The 20,912-nt window shown below is 48.9% G+C and overlaps 1 protein-coding gene across 1 annotated transcript in view; it reads right to left on the bottom strand.

Moving 5' to 3' along the window:
• Nucleotides 1-3,628: 3,628 nt before the first annotated feature.
• Nucleotides 3,629-20,912, bottom strand: part of LOC149367631 (DENN domain-containing protein 2D-like) — a 174,956-nt gene continuing 157,672 nt past the window's right edge. The window contains exons 16-17 of the mRNA XM_089575130.1: nt 4,601-4,693; nt 3,629-3,793 (exon numbers count right to left, since the gene is read on the bottom strand). Coding sequence (XP_089431256.1) covers nt 3,753-3,793; nt 4,601-4,693 — 134 coding nt within the window. The 3' untranslated portion in view covers nt 3,629-3,752. The remainder of the gene's footprint in view (nt 3,794-4,600; nt 4,694-20,912) is intronic.

Genomic DNA, 20,912 nt, shown 5'->3' with positions numbered 1-20,912 from the left:
AAGTATTGGTAAGGGATATGGGACGATAATTAATAGGGGTTGCTTTCCTGCCGGATTTGTAGGCTGTAACCATATTTACGCTCTTACAGTCAGTAGGCAGTAGGCAGCGTTGACTGGTCAAGTGATTGCAGAGAAAAAGTCTGGCTAGTATAATGGGCGAATATGCTGCATTGCTTTTCAAGAACTTTGGATTAACGCAGTCATAACCCGGAGCAGAATGAACAATGAGTTCATCAATACGCTTATTGACACCAGTAGTATCAGCAGTTATAGGCGTCATGAAACCATAGTTGTGGGCATATGTACATCAGATATGGCTGTAAAGTTGTCAGTGAATGCGTAGTTAGGAATCGTGGCGCAAATGTCGGAAGGAATGGGGTCGCCTGATGGGTCAGATAAAGCAAATCTATCGTCAGTGGAAGGATTAATGACACGCCAGAATTTTTCACATTGGTGGTTACATGTGAGTGGAAGTGCTTTAAGCGCTTTTGAGCGCCTGAACATACGTGTTGGAAGCCGTCGAATACGAAGTCCATCGCTCACTAGTTGCCGAGAACTTTCTGATGCGGTAGAGGCTTTCTTTTTGTTAGACAAACGCTTAATGTGATTATTATACCAGGGAGCGTTTGAGTGGGTGGTAACAGTGCATTGAGGAGTGTATTGTTCCAGGAGCTGGGTGACTATAACTGTGAACATGCTCCAGTTGGTTTGAACACTGCGGAGATCAAAGCTATTGGAAAGCATCAGTAAAAGAAAATAGTTCAATATTTATCGCCTGAAAATTTGCTCTGTTGTAGTCTGGTATTTTTTTGTTAGTGTTCGGAGGGGCTAGATTAATGTCAAAGTGCATTAGCAAGTGTTAGCTGATGCCCGGCAGGTATGTAATAGGTGAGACCATGTCAGATCGATTTGTCAGGATTAAATCTAGCGTATTCGCAGTGTTGGCTGTTATTCTAGTTGCTTGTGTGCATAACTGCACTAACGAGAATACTGAGCACACATCTAAAAATTCGTGACTTTTAGGCGAGAACGGGGACATTAAAGGAGCTCAGCAAGGCTTTTTCCATATGCTTTAGATGATTTCTTCATGCCTCGCAGATACCAAATCAAAAAGAATTATTGGAATCGGTGCACTAGAACGGGAGTTATTAAGGAATGAATTTTCAAAATACAAGCAAACGAAAAATTGCCCTCAACTCAAATTTTCCCTGTCTTTGCTTTACTGTTTCACTCACCCAATGACGACACACGGCGGGACCAATCGAAACAGCGTACACAAGCACATCACCACAACGTCTCGGAAGATAGCTTCTCATGGTTTCCTGGTCGCTGTTACACGTTTTAGCTGACGCTGACGGCGTCGTTTCCATGGTTACAAGCACATGGGGCGCTCGACTCGTGTCAACAAACAGCAGCAACACAGAAGTTGGGGAACGCTGGAGAATGGCCTTCCCCGATTTGTCAGAGTTGGAGCGTGAAATACTGCGACGGAGCGAAGAAGCCGAAAGCTCCACTCTAGTACAGGCATGCTGTCGTTGCTCGAATCCAGAAAGCATCCTTTCAGGTAGCATGGCTGTTTTTGTATTTTCTTGTGTGAACGTGAAGTAAGCCGAGCCTGCTGGCCGGCCAGCCTGGACGCCGGCATCAGCTAAAGGGTGTTCTTAACGTAATTAGTAAAGCCTGGGATAGGAAAATGAGAAATATATCATTTTTCTGGGTCACTGGCCCTGCTGGTAAAAGTGACAACTGTGGCACGAGCGAATTTGTTGCGAGAACCACCTCGCAGCTGCCGCTGGCCCGACGGGATCCGGCTCGACTGGCGCCCGCTCGCTGCGCTGCTGAATGCGTAGCGGAAATTTACCACACTATTATTGTATTGTGAGATGACGCTGTCAACAGTAAAGCGACGTGAAGAGTAGGCCTTTTATTATAGCGCAGGTGACTTCCGAAGCGCCGGCCCCTGCGACTTCGATGCGAAAGAGGCTGTAGGCCTAGCGACGACCACGGCAGACAGGCAGCAGCAGAGCTCGTTGCCCGGAGCGCCCGCGAGCGGTGCCGTTGCCGAAAGCTCGCAAAATAAGCAGGCATGCTTTGTCGCTGCTCGAGTATAGCTGGCAGTCTTTGTGATAACAAGGTGATCTTGTCTTTTCTGGCAATATTTGTATACCAAGCCAAGCAGCGCTCATTCACTGCAGCACGGCGGCGAAGTGCGACACCGGTTGTGGGCGGAGCTTGGGTAGAGCGGCTCAGCAGTGCTTGCCACTCTATGTGTCCCTGCTTCTGTGGTGCGACAGTTCGGAAGCGGCGACCGGAGTGGCACGCCGGACGTGTTGCCGGACATGTGTCTCCTGCTTAAGCGCTCATCGGTAAGAAGGCGGAAAAGAAAACGAGCGGAAATGCATCAGAAGCAAGCTCAGCATATGTGTAGAGGGTACCAATACACCCAGGAGGTCGCGAACTTCTTTGATGCAAAGTAATAGCCAGCGCCTCTGCTGGGGCTTTTTTTTCTAACAAGCTTTGAAATGCTTTTGCGTAAGAAAAGATGCTAGTTTTTCTCAATTTAATATAAAAGGACACAACACAACAGAACATGCTTTTGCTAACAAACACAATCAGCTTGTTATTAGTTGTTCATCCAATCATAATCGCCCGCCAGCTGAAGTCATATCCGCTGCAAAAGACCACCGCTGTGTGTTGACACCGTCAGTGCAATGATTTTGGTTCTCAAGCAAATTAAAATATTAAATATAGAAATATGCATGGTATGACCATTGGTAATAGTGTCGCCATAACTCAACAATTACAACAAGGAAGCAAAACAATGCACTCAGATTATGTTGCAGGGCCCCTTTAAATGGATGCCAGCGGTACGCTCTCCCATTCAACCCTGGCTGAGCGGCTCCTGCCAAATATATTTTGTGGCTGCTTCTAAATGCATGTCGGCGGTACACTCTCCCGTTCACGCCTGGCTGAGCGGCTCCTGGCAAATATATTTTGTGGCTGCTTAAATGCATGCCGGCGGCAACTGGCAAAGGACAAGGTTAAATAGAGAGACATGGGAGAAGCCTTTGTCGTGCAATGACCGTAGTTAGGCTAATGATGATGAGATTGAAGTTCAGAACCATACATCTCAGTGTGTACTCTCATCACCCAGATCAGCTCGCATCGGTCATAGGTTATCCGCGTCAAGTTTCAAGTCCACATGCTCATACCACTCTCTTTACCAATTAGTTTTTTTTTATGAGCAGCCATAAACTGCCTGTCAACATTTGCAACCAGTGTGAATGCATGCACCATATAAACCCACCCCTTATATACACCCCATCAGGGGGGTGTGATGTAGAGGTACTGTAGCAATTATTATCAATAGTCAGTAATTTGACAAATTCCATTCTTGCTGTGTGTCACATGAAATGTTTTCACATGGTGTTGTGATTTGTGTTTTCTTATGCCCCTCCTGCTTGGGCCAACGCTGGCCTGCAGTATTTTGAAATAAATAAATAAATAAATGAGAAGAAGCGAGAGATGCAAGTGGTTGCCGACCCTGATGCAAGTCAGACAATGATTGGCAAACCTTTTCTTGAGCCAACCTTGCCCTGGAAAGGCAGTAATTGACAAACGATATGGCTAAAGAAATAAAGATCGTTTTTATTCACCTCACAGTCATAATATATCACACAGCAACGGCGGCGCTAGTGCATGGACCTTGACACTTGACTCACACGGGATGGTGGACACTTGAAAACAGTGCTTCATTCACGCTGGAAGGCTCTCAGATTCCTGAACATCTCACCTGCACAGAGCAAAGAGGCGGCCAATGACCCTGATCCTGGACTCACGCCCACCTTCTGTGACAACTGCACGAAACTTCAGTAAAAGTTAGATTGGTACACGTTGCTGTGAAGGTTGTGTAAACATGGCCTGTGTGTGTTTCTTCTTTGTGGTTCGTCCTGTGTTTGCGCAACCTTCACCTTCATGCTGCATGGAACTTGTTCCCTACACAGGGGCTCAACGTATTGGCTGCATGTGAGTGCTTTAACACGCTGTGCATACTGTGGACGTTCTGCCAGCTGGCACAGAGATGTGAATGGCCCAAGTCACTCTGGAGCAGCAAAATGTGTGTGTGCATAGACATCAGGTGCTCAATACAAGAAGCGTCAGTGCAGGTATTCTGCGCAAGCTCTGCCAATCATTCTATGAAAAGGCAGACATTAAGTCTGCAATGAAAACAAACTAATCGTGTTCCGATATTTTGCTTTCATCTTAGAGGGAGATTAAATTACGAACAGAAGCCAGTCAACACTGAAGGCAAGCTCAGCTTTTAAATTTTCAACAATCGGCAGGAGACATCGCATGTGAAACATAGTGCATGCATACATGCAACAGACAACCGACTTGGCAGCAAATTTGCCCTCCCCCAAAGTACTTTGCCAAGTGTAATGCCCCGTTTTCCGCCCGACATGGCCTCAGCCAAGGGCTGTTGTGATCTTCCAATGGTTCCCTGGGCAGCTCATAAATAAGAAACAGTTCTACATGAATTTGTGCATGCCTTTCAGTAGGAGCAGGAAATCTTCTCTGAGCACAAGTAGGCTCCACCCACCTATGGTGCGGACCTTCCTGCCCAGCTGCCGCAGCCCTCGGCCGGACTGCTCCAGGTCCAGGAGATACTCTGCTGCACGCTGCTCGAACAAGCCTGGTGCAAGAGAGGCTCTGCTCAGTCGTCATAAGGGAGCCCAACAATGAGCGTGCGGCACTTTAGAGCAGAGAACTAGAGGTGCGTGAAGATAAAATTTCTAGGTGTAGATAATTAAAAATAAGTTGCGAATTTTCTGGGCAATCTCAAATATTTTAAAAGCACACTAAGGGAGTAATTGCTCATTGGCATCCACCCAAGCACAGCCATACGGCAACAAACAAAAGCTATACAGCTACCACAGAAACTTGGTAGTTGGTAGAATCCTAGCCCGGGGTTCGAACGCAGGACCACCACCTCACCAGAGCAGTCACTCTAGCCAACCGGGACAGCTAGCATAAGGCAGAGTGAGAGTGAATTGAGCGGCAACTCGAAGTGGCAACAGAGTGGAAACATTTGACTTCGAATACAGGAATAAAAAAATTGGCTGACGACTGTGCTACTCAGAAATCTGATTTCTGAGTGCAGTATTTGAGGCGATCGCATATGGAACACTCAGTGCCAAACGGCAGCCTCGCCTCACGTATATGTGCACCACTCAACCCAGGAAAACACGACTATGAATACGCAGACAGAGATATTGCAAGAAAATTTAGTTATCACCCACCATCAGCACGATTTGCTACATCAGTAAGTCCTGCCAGGCAAGAGGGAATCACACAGTCAAAGCAGTGTCAAAAGAGTTCATTGAATGCTTCCATGAAGCACGGCAAGATGGCGAGACATGTCCTTGCTAAGACCATAAGAGCAAGGCAGGGCCACAAGACGGCTCATGTGGTACACGCAACAGTGCAGGCTGATGGGCGTGATTCTAAAAGAGCGCACCTGCACAAGGAGAGATGAGACACAGATTCAGCACAATGGGAACACATGATACCGGAAAAATTTTAATTTTTTGTGGATTGTGCCATGGTTTTAACAAGTTTATATTTACCACAGATACGAAGCACAACTGCACATGCTGCACTGCAACTCTTGCAATACTTTTTTAGGTTTGGTTTGGTTTATGAAGTTTAACGTCCCAAAGCGACTCAGTCTATGAGAGACGCCGTAGTGAAGGGCTGTGGAAATTTCAAACCCCCTGGGGCTCTTTCACGTGCACTGACGTTGCACAGTAGACGGGCCTCTAGAATTTCGCCTTCATCGAAATTCGACCGACGTGGCCGTGATCGAACCCGCGTCTTTCGGGTCAGCAGCTGAGCACCATAACCACTGAGCCACCGCGGCGGGGCAATACTTTTTTAAACGCACGTAGTAACTGCAAGCGTCCTTGATGCGGGTATTTCTTTTCTGTAGACAGGTAATTTAAGCAACAAAGTAAATGAGCACAGCAAAGCAAACGAAACAAAATGATTCCTGCATGGCTAATTATCATTTCTGAAGCGTGATTGCAATGTGCACTGAAGAAAGTCAGTGCTTGTATTTCTTTATCTCTCTATTCTGCTGTCTTACAATTGACACCTGGATCCTTTATTTCTCTAATGTGGTGTCTTACGACTGAACACCTCATCGTGCTTCATATGGTGCCAATAGTACACCCCGTGCCATTATAGCAGCAGGCAGTTAATTAGGTTATCATACCACGTGTGCTCCCCCCAGCTATTTGTTTAGGCGATGCATCGCGCTTACACTAGAAGCGTTCCACAGAGGCTAAAAATAGAAATAAAACAATGAATGCCTCACATTCTGGAGGAAATCTTGACCACTTTGGGACTAGCATTGCATCCAGCAGGACGTCCATGAGTTGCATGGCACAAGGGAGTGAAAACAGGGAGAAGGAGCCCCTACTACCAACTGAGTTTATTGTGAAAAATGCCACCTTTTATACACCAGTATATTATCATTATCAGTACATTATCCAAGCCAGATTGAGCCAACGGAAAAAAAGAAAAACATACAGAACCAACATCATATTGACGCTAGCGCTACTGAAGACGACGACGTGAGGACATTAAGTGAAAAGGACGAAGTTCGCCACCGTCGGACTCGGCACCGGACGTTCTTGGGAGCCTTCCAAACCGCCTTGAGCGTTAGCGCGTCTTACACCGACGTGACATCTGGTGGAGCTGCTGGGTACATCTTTCATGTACCGGACGCCCCCATCAAGCCGCGATTCCAGCAGAGGTCGACCACCCCCGGTAGACACGCCCGTTCACCAGGGCAGCCGCCGACTACAAGGCCTATCTCCCGAGTTCGGGCTGCTCCCCGACCACAAGTCAACAAGGAGTGCCGGCGCTGCTGCAATGAATCCTCCAGCATCAACTGCGCCAGTCCTTCTCCACCACCAACGGGATCCGCCGCGTTTCCATGGCCTACCCCATGAGGACGCCGAGGACTGGCTCGACCAGTTCGACCGGGTGGCCACATTCAATTCTTGGGACGGGGACTCAAAGATGCGCCATGTCTATTTTGCTCTGGAAGACTCTGCAAGGACATGGTACGTAAACCATGAATCTTGCCTCCAAACATGGGAGACATTCAAAGCAGAATTTCTCCAGGCGTTCGTTCACCAGTGCGTTTCGCAAGGAGAAGGCCGACCTTCTTCTGCAGAATCGCATCCAACTCCCGAACGAAAGTGTAATGGTGTACGTGGAAGAGATGACACGCCTCTTCCGTCGCGCAGACCCGAGCATGCCGGAGGAGAAGAAGGTGCGATTGCTGATGAAGGGTGTAAAGGAGCAGCTTTTCGCAGGCCTGGTTCGGAGTCCACCCGCAACAGTAAACGACTTCGTCAAGGAAGCAATGTCCATTGAAAAATCACTCGACATGCGGGCACGACAGTACGAGCGCACTAACGTATCGATGCTCTGCACCCGTACTGAGGGAACCTCCATGACCTCAGGAGAATCACTACGTGAGGTCATTCGAGCCATTGTAAGGGAAGAGGTGGCGAAGGCTTTGCAGCACACCCCTGCTCAGCCGCAGATTGCGTCATTTACAGATGTCATTCGCGAGGAGGTCGAACAAGCATTAGGTACGTCGCAGCTTCCGGCAGCCACTCCACCACCGCCACAAACATTGAGTTATGCTGCCGCCGCAAGTCGTTTCCTTCCGGCCTCGACCCAACGATATGAAGCACCTACGCCAGCCGCTCCTCAGCTTCCACTTTCCCAGTCGAACATTGTCCAGCGACCTAGGCGTCACAGAACTGACGTCTGGAGAACCCCGGACCATCGACCGTTGTGCTACCATTGCGGGGCACCTGGGCACATCTGGCGCCGCTGTCCACATAAGGAGATGGGTCTTTGAGGGTTGCCCTTCGGTGCCCCCCGTCCGCTGCCTGGAGAGCGACCAATGGAGATCGCAGATTACATCTCCCAAGCGGACTCCGGCCAGCGTCGCATGTCGCGATCACCATCTCCGCGCCGCTACAGTTCTCCGGGACCCAACGACCAGGGCCAGTCTAGAAGTCCCCGTAGGGGAAACTAGACGCGGCAGCCTCTGGAGGTGCGGTTGCTCGACGACAAGAACAAGACCCTCCAACGCCGACAGACACATCGCCAATGCCGAGCAACACACCGTCCTCGACGACCCACGAACGACAGCATGTTAAGAAAAGTCGACAACCTGCCGCACTTCTTCGTAACCGCGATGCTTCTCTTCGACGCCGCTTCTCTTCGACGCCGCATCCCTTCGACGCACCAAAGCCGCGATCGGACTCCTCGACTGTACTGCAAGACGCCAGCACCGGCCGATTTAGACGTTTCAGTAGACGGCACAGCCGTAACTGCTTTAGTTGACACTGGTGCCGATTATTCTGTGCTCAGTAGACAATTCGCCGCTGTGCTCAAAAAGGTTATGACAGCTTGGAACGGCCCGCAGTTACGTACCGCTGGAGGACATTTGATTACGCCGATAGGAATGTGCATGGCTAGGGTCACGGTACAAGGGCAAACGTTCCCTGCAAAGTTTGTTGTCCTTGCTGATTGCTCTCGTGATGTTCTCCTGGGTATGGACTTCCTAACGGACAACGGAGCCATCATCGACCTGCAGTCCCAGTCCGTCCAGTTTTCGACAGCGAATGCCATTGACACCACAGATGCCCTCCCGTCGGCGCTCCATATTCTTGACGAGCAAGTGACCGTGCCTCCCCGCTCCAGTATCCTGGTGACTGTCGGTTCGCATACCATTCGAGACACTGAAGGTATAGTCGAGGGTAAACAACTTTTGCTTCTCGACCGCGGTATTGTAGTACCTCGGGCGGTCATGTTTCTGGAAGACGGCAAAGTTGATGTACTCCTGACTAATTTCAGCAATGAGCACCAGCACCTGAACAAGGGTACGACTGTCGCTAACATCGATGCCGTCACTGATACCAAGTGCGCACAAAGCCTGACTCGTGTTTCACGACCGGATCCAGAGGCCATAGTCGACGTCAAGTACGACATTAATCAGACATTGCCGCAACAACAACAAGGCATGCTGCGTGACCTGCTCAATCGCTACAGACACACATTTGCGTCGTCTCCGCGCGTCGGCAGGACACACCTTGCTAAACATCGGATTATTACGGACGACACGGCGCCACCACTGCGACAGTCACCCTACCGTGTTTCCTCTAGAGAACGCGCCGCCATCAGCACGCAAGTAAAGGAAATGCTTGATAACGACGTCATTCGACCGTCTCGGAGCCCCTGGGCCGCACCTGTCGTGCTCGTAAAGAAAAAGGACGGAACATTGCGGTTCTGCGTTGATTACCGGCGACTGAATAACATCACTAAAAAGGACGTTTACCCTTTGCCCAGAATCGACGACGCTTTGGATCGTTTATGCAACACCAAGTATTTCTCCTCCATCAATTTGAAGTCTGGGTACTGGCAAATAGAGGTAGACGAGAGGGACCGTGAGAAGACGGCATTCATCACTCCAGATGGGTTGTACGAGTTCCAGGTCATGCCATTTGGTCTTTGCTCCGCCCCAGCGACCTTTCAGAGGCTTATGGACACAGTACTCGTGGACCTGAAATGGCACACTTGCCTTGTATACCTGGACGATGTGATCGTATTCGCCCCAACTTTTGACGAGCACCTTCGTCGCCTCGAGGCGGTTCTGCAGGCCATAAGATCCTCTGGACTCACTCTAAAAGCCGAGAAGTGTCACTTCGGTTACGAGGAGTTGAAGTTTTTGGGTCACCTCGTGAACCAAGAAGGGGTCCTTCTGGACCCTGAAAAAACCGTCGCCATCGCGAACTTCCCGCCGCCACGCGATCAGAAAGAAGTTCGGCGTTTCCTTGGACTATGTGCGTATTATCGCCGCTTTGTGAAAAACTTCTCTAAAATCGCTGCGCCCCTTACTTACCTGACCAAGACCGATGTCCAGTTCCAGTGGGAAGCGCCGCAACAACAGGCGTTCCTAGAGCTTCAACGCCGCTTACAGTCACCACCCATTCTGGCGCACTTTGATGAATATGCTGACACTGAGGTACACACCGACGCCAGCAATGTTGGTTTGGGTGCAGTCCTAGTTCAGGTCCAGAAAAATCAACATCGTGTAATTGCCTACGCAAGTCGTGCACTGTCTAAGGCCGAGGCAAACTACTCTGCCACCGAAAAAGAATGTCTCGCCATCGTGTGGGCAATTTCCAAGTTTCGACCATACCTTTACGGTCGACCTTTCAAAGTAGTGACCGACCATCACGCACTTTGTTGGCTGGCCAACATAAAGGATCCTTCAGAGTGCCTTGCACGATGGAGTCTCCGACTGCAGGAATACGACATTTCTGTAACCTACAAATCCGGCCACAAGCACTTGGACGCCGACTGCCTTTCCCGTGCCCCTGCACAACCAGCTGCTGATGACGCTGCGGACGACGACGCCTTTGTGACCGCCCTAAACTCTACCGACTTTGCTGACCAACAACGCGCCGACCCGGACCTTCGAGACGTCATTGATTATCTTGAAGGTGCCAGTGGCAGAGTACCTGCCGCCTTCCGGTGCTTCGTCTTCCCTTTGCCTGCGTGACGGCGTACTCTACAAAAAGAACTTTTCTTCTAACAGTCGCGAGTACTTGCTCGTCGTGCCCGAGAACCTACGCCTCGAAATTTTGAATGCCTGCCACGACGAACCTGCGTCCGGCCACCTTGGCGTCACTAGAACGCAAGCCAAGATTCACGAAAAATACTACTGGCCTCGCCTTGGACACGACGTTACGCATTACGTTCGCTCTTGCCGTGACTGTCAGCGCCGCAAGGTTCCTCCTGCCAAGCCCGCCGGCTTCCTCAAGCCCATTGACCCGCCGTCCCGACCATTCCAACAAATCGGGATGGACTTGCTCGGCCCGTTCCCCATATCAAACTCTGGAAAGCAGTGGATAATAGTCGCCACAGACTATCTCACGCGTTACGCGGAGACAGCCGCTCTTTCGAGTGGAACCCCTATCGATGTGGCCAAATTTTTTGTGCTTCAGATCGTCCTGCGCCACGGCACACCCCGGGTTCTCATTACTGACCGAGGAGCTGCCTTTACTGCTGAACTCATGCAGCATATCCTTGCTTTCAGCCACACGAGCCACCGCAGGTCGACCTCAACCACCTCCAGACGAACGGCCTGACCGAACGTCTGAACAAGACTCTCGCGGATATGCTTTCGATGTACGTTGATGTGGAGCACAAAACGTGGGATGAAGTCCTGCCTTATGTCACGTTCGCCTATAATACCGCCGTCCAGGAAACAACCAACATGACACCGTTCAGTCTCGTCTATGGACGACAGGTGACCACAACACTCGACGCTATGCTTCCCCACGTCGACGACCACCCAAATGCCGACGTTGCCCACTTTTTACAGCGTGCCGAGGATGCTCGTCAACTAGCCCGGGTGCGAATTCGCGCTCAGCAGGACCAAGATGCCCGACGGTACAACCTGCGGAGACGGGCGGTCGAATATTTCCCAGGCGACCTTGTCTGGGTTTGGTCCCCAATCCGACGTCGCGGACTCAGCGACAAGCTCTTACGTTGTTACTTCGGCCCCTACCAAGTCCTGCGGCGCATCGGCGATCTCAACTATGAAGTCATTCCTGATCAAACACCACGCTCACAACGCGACGCGCGCCCCGAGGTGGTCCATGTCGTTCGCCTGAAACCGTATCACGCAAGGACACCGTAACACTCCCTCTGACGCTGGTTTCCTTTTAGCATCGGGACGATGCTTTTCGAACGGGGGGGCTAATGACGCTAGCGCTACTGAAGACGACGACGTGAGGACATTAAGTGAAAAGGACGAAGTTCGCCACCGTCGGACTCGGTACCGGACGTTCTTGGGAGCCTTCCAAACCGCCTTGAGCGTTAGCGCGTCTTACACCGACGTGACAATATTTATACATAAATTCCAGTGCGTTACTGCTCCCAGAACAAGCTAAGAATCAATCAATCAATCAATCAGGTTTATTTTCACATCAAGGATGTGAGGAGCAGGGACAAAAAGCCTATAGAGGCTTGACGGAAACACGGTAACATGACCGAACAACAAGATCTACACATGACCATCTAAAATATCCACTTCCCGGCCGCTGAGTTTAACCGACGAAATGCTTATGCACGTGGGCCCACCTTCCTCTATGTGAAATGCTTCTATAGCTTCCCTTTCAGCTCTGCCTTTGCCAATAAACTTTGCCTCTTCCAGCACAGGTCTTCACAATCTGTGCAGGGAGGTTACCCCTTTCATTTTTTTTTTTTTATTGCATGTTTGTGCTTCCTCGCTCTCTCTTTGAAACAACAGCCGGTCTGGCCAATGTTGACAACTGAGCGGTACCTCGAATTCTGACCGATATCGCAGCCTATGAACTTGGGGGTCGTTTGTCCATCATGGAGCAAATCTTTGCAAGCTTACATGGTGCTCAAATCACCACATTCACTCTGTGACTGGCCATGTCGCTGTTGTGCGCTATTTTATGCATATACATTATTGCCAAGCGAGTTTGAAACAATAGCTTCACTAAGCCGGCCACTTCACCTTGTCCTTCGTAGAGGAAGGGACGAAGTGGGAGTGAAGAGGGCCGCAATGAAGAAAATGAAAATTGTACTTGAGGAAAGGAAAATATGCAGTGTAGAAGGTTTGAGCAATTTCTAAAAGACCGCGGCATCAGCCTTTTGCATTAATTCTTGCATTATCCAGAAGCGAACGGTAGTTGAACATCTCAACAGTTTTCAAGTCCCATGTCAGGTGACAGCATTAGAGCACTTGCGAACATACCGCTGCACGCTACTGCGGGGCTTACCCCTGCATTATTGCTCCATGGACGCCTACCAAGCACAAGACAATGTTGTCGGATTTCAGCTACCCAGACTGCAGCACCTGCACAAACGGGTCGAGAAGCAACAGCAGTAAAGTATATGGACAGTCTGGGAAAGAGACTACCGCGAAAGATGGGGGTGCGGGTGAAGAAGTCAGCCACTTCTTTCTAGGGAGACTTTGCTTTCATGGGTCCCCACAAGGTAACGAAGAAACACGGGCGATCGTTTTTTCGTCTTGACGATGGCAAGATATGAAATGCGGCCAAGCTGTCAATCGTGGACCCCCAGTGAGTGTTCCCATTCAGCATGGGTCCTCTCCTGACAATTGCTCGGACCAGTCCTTCATTCTTCGGACTCACCTCAAGACACAACAGAGATGCTGTCGCCAACGCCAGCCCATCCGCGTCGTGTGCTGCCACCTCGTAAGAGACGACCGGTATGGCTACATGTAGTGTGAACACCGAGTGAACGGTGCATAAACGATCTGTCTCATCATCATTTTCTCAAACTGCAATGGGTTATTTGTGCACGTACATTTGACATTAGTACATTCTTTGATATGATGAAATATGTACTAATCTACTGATTTAATAACCTTAAAATAAAGGAAGGGAATGTGTTGCATAGTTAGTTCTTGTTTCTTTTTCAATGTTAACACCGCCAGGGGGCTACAGTTAAGTATGCAGGGTGTTCCCCCCAAGACTGTACACAACATTTGAAAACAAGCTTTTTAAAGTTAGAAAAGCACTTTTTTCAGGATAGCATTGTCAGCGGTGCAGTACCGTATTTACCCAATTCCAACGCGCACCTTTTTTCGGGGAAAATACGTCTCAAAATCGCATGCGCGTTGGATTCGAGTGCAAACCGAAACTGCCCCATAGCTGCCCATCGTCATCGCCATTATACGATGTGGGAGCTCACTAACTGCTGGAAACATGGGAGCACATTTGCTCGTCGTTTTCTGCGTCGCAGGAGCCGTTTTCAACCGGTGTGGCGCTTGTCATTGGTCGCGTGCTCAGCGACCACGGACCGCGTTCACGGCGACGGTATCCCGTGCACTGCCGCGGGCGGACGCCTCATCACTGCCGTTGCACGATCAAGATACGCGGATCGAAGAATATGTTGATGAAACAACGGTTATCGGAAACGCGTCATTTCGGCGGTAAAGTTCCAAAAACGATGAGACTCCTTTCTGTTTTGCGGCCGACTCTCTGACAGAGATTACATCGTCCGCAGGCGGGGCACGCCGCGCCGCTGACGAGGTCGTGCATCATGCCGATCTCACAGATAACAGCGCTCCCGCGCCCGTTTTTACAGTCGAAGATCTTTATCTTTCGCTCAGACGCACTGACGAAGTCATCGATGCTCCGCAAGAAGCATCGCCGTTGCCGCAGTTACGCCTAGCAGCAGACGAACCTCCCATAACCGGAGCTCTCCGCTTGCGCTTGGGGCGTCTTCCTTTATACTGATGCTTTGTCAGGAAATTGCGTGAGCGAAAATCTCGTTTCTCAGTCACATCGATAGCGGAGATAGGAGAAAAACCCGGGCAGAAGCGTTGGTTCACGTCTCGGTGGCGGCAGAACGAAGAAAGAGCGTCTGCGCCCGACCGTGCGGTGGAATGCTCGTAGCCAATGGAACGGCTCCGATCGTACCACGTGATTTGAAGGGCCAGTCGCGACGCTCGACTCGGGCGGGAAACGATCTTTTTTTTCGTATTTTTATCAAGAATGCGCCGCTGCCGAAGTGGCTTCTCGTAGACGATGGGTAGGCCTACTTCCCCGCGAATATTCAAGAGCGGGCGACGCCGTGGAGCGAAATGCCGCGTTCCCGAAATTCGGTCAAATTCGCACTTTCGCGAGCCACCGCGAGTGCTTTAATTGTATTTTTTACTAGCTTCCCATTGATTATCGGCTTTGATTTTTTTACACATAAAAGAAGAGGCTTGGGGGAATACAAAACGCAAGAAAATACAAAATCGACTTTATCGAAAAAAATCGCGGTTTTTTCACCCGCATCTCCCCTTAAAATATAAAAACGGTTGCAAATTATTTTCATTCGTGGAAGTCACATGCACGTTAGAAGCGGGGCTTGTAGTTTTTTTTTTATTTATTACCAATATTGGGCGCGCGTTAGAATCGGGGCTTGAAATTTTTTTTTTTTTTGGTGCCGTAAATTGGGTGCGCGTTGGAATCGGGGGCGCGTTGGAATTGGGTAAATACGGTACATGAGAATACAGCTAAGATATGCTAACTACAGGCTGGTTAGCTGGTATTTAATAGTTAACTTTTTACTATTACTGTTAGGCACCTTAATTACTGAGAGGCGTGGAAGTTTTTAGAATTTCGAAAAGACTCTTACCCTTGGCGCTATGGCCCAACAAATTTGGGCTAAATCGTGCCAAAATTCATGCACTTTCAAGAAGCTCGCAGGCAAAGCGACCTCTCGAATGCACGTAACTGGTCCAAATGGCCACAATGTGTTGGGCCACAATGCCAAGGGTAAATGCGTTTTGGAAATTCTAATAGTGATATAGATATTGCTTATAATGGGCTACATGTCTCTCAATAATTAAGGAACCTAACAGTAATAGTTCAAAAGTTAACTATTGAATATTAGTTAACCAGGCTGCTAGCAAGCACGTCTTAGCTGTATTCTGATGTAGTTCACCACTGACAATGCTGTGCCAAAAAATCTTCCAGCTCAAAAAGCCTATTTTTAAAAATTGTGTAGTCCTAGCTGAAGCATCCTGCATGAAGTCCTAGCTGAAGCATCAATGGGCGCGGCGGCACGACCAGTACGCGGATCGATAACCCGCTCGCCTTTTTCATGCAGCTTATTGCCGTCCTGCTGATGACACCGGCGGGGCATGTGCGATCATTCCAACCGACAGAAGCTTGGACGACACAGCTGATCTACAATCACAGCTCACTCGTGCGGATAACGCCACCAATTCTGGATAGCTGGGACTGCCGACAAGGCCGCCATGTCTCGGCGACACTCAGCGTCAACGTGGCTTACGGCGCTACCCCGGTGGACAAGCTGCATTCTTCGTGCATAAATCCGGGACCAGACCTTCCTTGTTCATCTTGTTCATCTGTGAAACTAATTCTTCATAAAACACTTGTTCGCTCTAAACTCGAATATGACTCATCAGTATGGGACCCACGTACCGACGGATTAACCAATGCTCTTGAAGCAGTCCAAAATTCCTCCGCATGTATTATTGTTGGTGACCATGATCGTTTATCAGGTGTAACACTGATGAAGGAAACTTTATCAATAACACCCTTGTCGCTGCACAGAAAAATTTCTCGTTTGTGCCTCTTGAAAAATTTACCACACCAATCCAATTCTAAAAAATGCACTGATATCACACATGTGTCGTCGCGCACCGATAATCCGTGCAAAGTGAGCATCCCCCCTTCCTATCAATATTCATTCATTCCTAACAGAGTAGAATCGCCTGCCAGCGGCGTTAGTGCTTGCAAACAATGTGCAGGTATTCAAGAAAAACTTATGCTTGCATTACAAAGCATAAAACTCCTATACTTTGCAGGTTTTCAGTTATATTGTTGTGTGTTCCCATGGTGTTTCACTTTCTTCTCCATTGTTAACGACCAACATTAACGAGTGTTGCCCCTTATTAGCTGTGTTTCCCATGTAACGTCAGTGCTTTTTGTTTAGTTTTTAGATTGTTACGCATCTGGTTTTCAAACGAGACCCGAGAATAATCCCCTGTTCTGCCTGTATTCAGTTTTGCCTGTCTTTTTTGCATATGTTCTTTTTTTTTACTGTTTTTTACGAGTTCTAATCCACTTGACACTTTCCGGGCCACCACAAAAGCTTTTGGATGCTATGCTAAGTATTTTTTTCCTTTAACATAACGTGCTTCATACTGAAGTGCACAGTACCATTGTGGCGAGGAAGAAACTCTCTTTCCATTGGTATTAGACTCAATGAACATGTCTATTGAAAGAAATATGAAAAAAAAAAAAATTACACAAAAATTTCCAACACTAAAAAATTACAAAAACAAACATTTCTCCATACAGGCATAATATAAAAAATTTCAGGATATACGCTGTGTTCAGGAGAGATATGTGCAGTGTGCACATATTTTCGCGAAATTTTTGATTTCTATGTACAAAATTTTTGAGGCGTAAAAGAAAACATGAGGTTAGGTGTGTATCATGCCAACGGGCAAAACAGTTTCTTGAAGTGAAACACAGGTTGGTCGCACAGGTCTCGCAGAAGAGTTTTCTGTTCAACTTTTCTCTCTTCCAGACACAGTTGCTGCATCGATCCACTGCTTGAGGCTGGTGCAGAAGGGTGCACTGCCCCGTGGAACAACAACCGGAGGAACTCATCCAATCCCAACAGCTGCTCAATAAGTTCCAGAGGTCCGAATTCCCAGCAGTTCGGTCCATACGTTCTCCACATTTTTTTTCCTTTGTTTCGCTAGAACAAACTCCTTTGCTGTGTGGGCTGTCAAGATGATATGTACAACGAGCTGCAGGTACAAGCAGATCTCCTCTCTCTGCTTTCTTTTTTTTTTTCAATCTTGTGTCCTTCAGTTCACTGGGAAACCCATCGCGATCTTTCCGCGTCGCCCCACAAGCGAGTGTTGTGAATTCCAGTAGGTGGACAAACAAAGACGTTCACAAGTTGTCCAAAAAAATAATGTATCCCTGACCAAGGTAGTTCTCGCACAGCCGTGTGACAACATCCAAGCCCCGCTCACTAGGTGCTTCGTGCTTTCCAGTATATACACTGAGCTGAATTGTGTAGCCAGTTTTTGAATCTGCCAGAACCCACAATTTATAGCCCATTTCATTATTTTATCCCACATGTACTGATGAATTCCAGAACAACCTTTAGACTTGACCATTCTCTCGTCAACAGAGAGGTACCCATGTGGTTGGATGGTGACGAAACGTTCCTGTGTTGAGTCAGAGAAGATATGCAGTGCCCGTGGCAGTGGTCTCCTCTGGATGCCCACCAATGCCTTGAATTGCCTTCTCGGCACCGGTGCTACAAGGCCTGTCAGCCAGTATGAGTGCAAGCGTGGAATTTGCACAACACTCATGTGTATTATTAGTCCGATGAACTGTTGCTTTTCTTCAGGAGTAACCTCTCTGCACAATCCGTCTCTCTCGCTCTGTGCCGGTTTCTCAAAAATATGCATCCAAGCATATTTATTTGTGCTGTTGCATATCTCCCTGACGACTTCAGCCGTGAGAAACAGCAGAAAGAAACCAACGGCTCTGGTGAACCGCTGCGCGGAACTCCGAAGTGCAATGCTGAGGTCGAGGCCTGGTTGTCTTACAGCAGGGGAAAACCCTGCGCTGGCAAATGGTCCTTCCTGAAGGACACCCCGCAGATAAGAATCGTGACCTCCAGCACTCTGAGGATATCCACAGGTCAGCTTGGGAGCGCAGCAAAATGATTCAGAGAACTTACCGGCAGATTCCTATTGATGTTCCGGGCTGGACTGACGCACTTTCGCTTTCTGTGCTAAAATCCGACTAACCAAAATTGTCTTCACTGCTGCTATCGTCATCAAAAACATCGCCCACAGATGCATCAGGATCAACAGAAGTTCTGCGGAGCAGAAGTGCACTACACACACCATCATGGACAAAACGAGATAGGATCACCCAACTTCCAAGTGCCTTTAAAATCCCCTGCGCGGCAAATACCCCCCCCCCCCCCCCCCCCACCCAAAAAAAAACGCAACTGAAGAAATAGTTTATATATTACTTACTGGATGGCGCTAGCTCTCTGTAAATGCTTGGAAAGTGTGAGTGAAGTTCGCGGTGCTGTACTTTGTTTTGCCGCATCCGGTTCGCGTTGGTGGAATGCCCATTGCGTTCTTTCTCTGGGCCCTCCGCACAACCGCACAGAAGGGGGTGAGTCAACTCAACCCAGCGGGATACGGGGGGAGGCTGGATAGCGGAGGATTGCGGGATAGGTCAGGGACGGATTCATTAGGTCGCACCCTGTGTGCATGTGCTTGCGGCGAGGCGGTATCCGCGCCACAGTGCGTGGCTTTGTCCCATGTATGCAGCGGCGTGCATTGACAGCTTGAAGCGCAGTCAACAGGATATTGCCACGCTAGCTGCAGGCACAAAGAGGGACGCTGCTGAACAGATGGGTTGGAGTGACTTTCCTTGAACTTGGGTCAACCGGACGTTAGGAAAGTGAGTGTGTTCGCGAAGCTCGGAGCAGGAAAGCATAATTCTCCAAAATCGTGATGTTGGAAAGAGTACATATGTGTACAGCGTTTGTCGCGATGAGTTACCTTCTTTCCCCCATCATTGATTGGTTGTGTCGTCCTTTCCGAATTGTTGATTGGTGATGTTTTCCTTTCCCCAATAATTTATTGGATGGATAATTGTGCAGTTACCTGATTGGTTATTCTCGCCACCGAAGGCGGGGACATAGGGTTTAAAACCAGCTGTTTCAGCAGGACTGAGGGCTCGTTCTGTCACATAGAACTACGAGTCAGTCAAGTGTAAATATGTTTTCAAGTCAAGTGTAAATATAGACGCAGCCCTACAACACGAAATGAAGACCATGGAAAATGACTTAAAAAGAAACGGCTACCCGCTTTCCTTCATTCGGAACATGAAAGGAAGATTGGCTCCATTGAAGAAGCCCACTGCCAGGGAAGACGAAAGTGCCGACGCACCGACACCGAAGCGAGCCCCTATCCCGTATATATCAGGGATCAGCGAGGCGCTGGCGTGGATGTTCCGCAAGCACGGCGTCCATGTTGCACATGTACCAACGAGCAAGATAAGAAATGAGCTGGTAAACGTGAAAGATCAGCTCCCTCGTGCAAAGTTTCCCGGCGTAGTTTACAAAATCGCCTGCGCCGACTGTTCATCAGTTTACATAGGCGAAACAAAAGATCTCACGAGACGCCTGAAAGAACGTCAGTACGACGTACGAAGAGGAAAAGCAACAACGAACGCAATTGCGGAGCATGCGCAAGAGACTGGCCATGAAATTAACTGGGACGAAGTAGATATAGTGACAACAGAAAAGAATGTATCAGCCCGCCGAAATCTCGAGTCACTAGTAATCCAGACTACGCCTAACACAACAAATAAGAATGATGGCACATTGCACCCTATCTACGCTAAATGTCTAAAAACGATACTAACCGCTACAAAAAGCCCGGGACGACGAGCCGGTTGCTTATTGTGAACAAGGGAGCCGTAGCGCTCCCGAAACGTCATTTTTGTTTTTGTTTGACCATGGTCAGTGACCAGTGAATCTCATCATGTTTTCTCCTTGCTTGTATCTTCCTTTGTGCTTTTAATTGTTATAAAAAGTTAACCTCTCCAGAAGTGTCCTCTAGCAACGTGACTGAGCAATTCGAATCTCGCAAGACGTCAAGCATCCTTCAGCAATCACCATCAACCCAATTTCCCTCGACAAGATCTTAAGAGGGAACTTCAACTGTGCGTAAATATGAATCTGCAACCACTGATAGCGGGCTATCGATGGGAGTAGGTATGGGCAGGAGGGGAGCCCTCCCGATCGCTTTTGGGATGTCCATCGCAGATGAGCGGGAGGCATGCATCCACTGCTCATGGCAACAGAGGATAGGAGTGTTTTGTGCAGACTAGCTTTCCAAGAAGCTCATTCCACCACCAGCCTAGCACTCGCCTCGGCTTTGGGAGGTGGTAGGTTCAACCCCCGCCGCCGGCCGGGTACCCACCGGTTTTCTCCAAATGGCTGCAAGTCATGCCCCGGCCTGGCTTCCCAGGGTTGCATTGCTTGGGAAAGAAGCCCTTCAGATCCCGTTACTGAGCTTGAAGACAAAGCAAACTTGGTCACATTCATGAGAAAAGGGCCACAAGTTGGGCCACACGAGGCGGATTTAGGGTTGCTTATCTCTCATCCGTCAAGGCAACTGTTTGGTCTACGACCCTTTTTCCACCCCACATGTGCTGAGCACCAGGCCAGGGGAAATCTTG

This window comes from Amblyomma mixtum, chromosome 1 (genome assembly GCF_055824585.1).
Source record: "Amblyomma mixtum isolate Tamu chromosome 1, ASM5582458v1, whole genome shotgun sequence".
Lineage (NCBI taxonomy): Eukaryota > Metazoa > Arthropoda > Arachnida > Ixodida > Ixodidae > Amblyomma > Amblyomma mixtum.
Note: the sequence above shows the minus strand (reverse complement) of the source record. Positions and strands in the feature narration are given on the sequence as shown.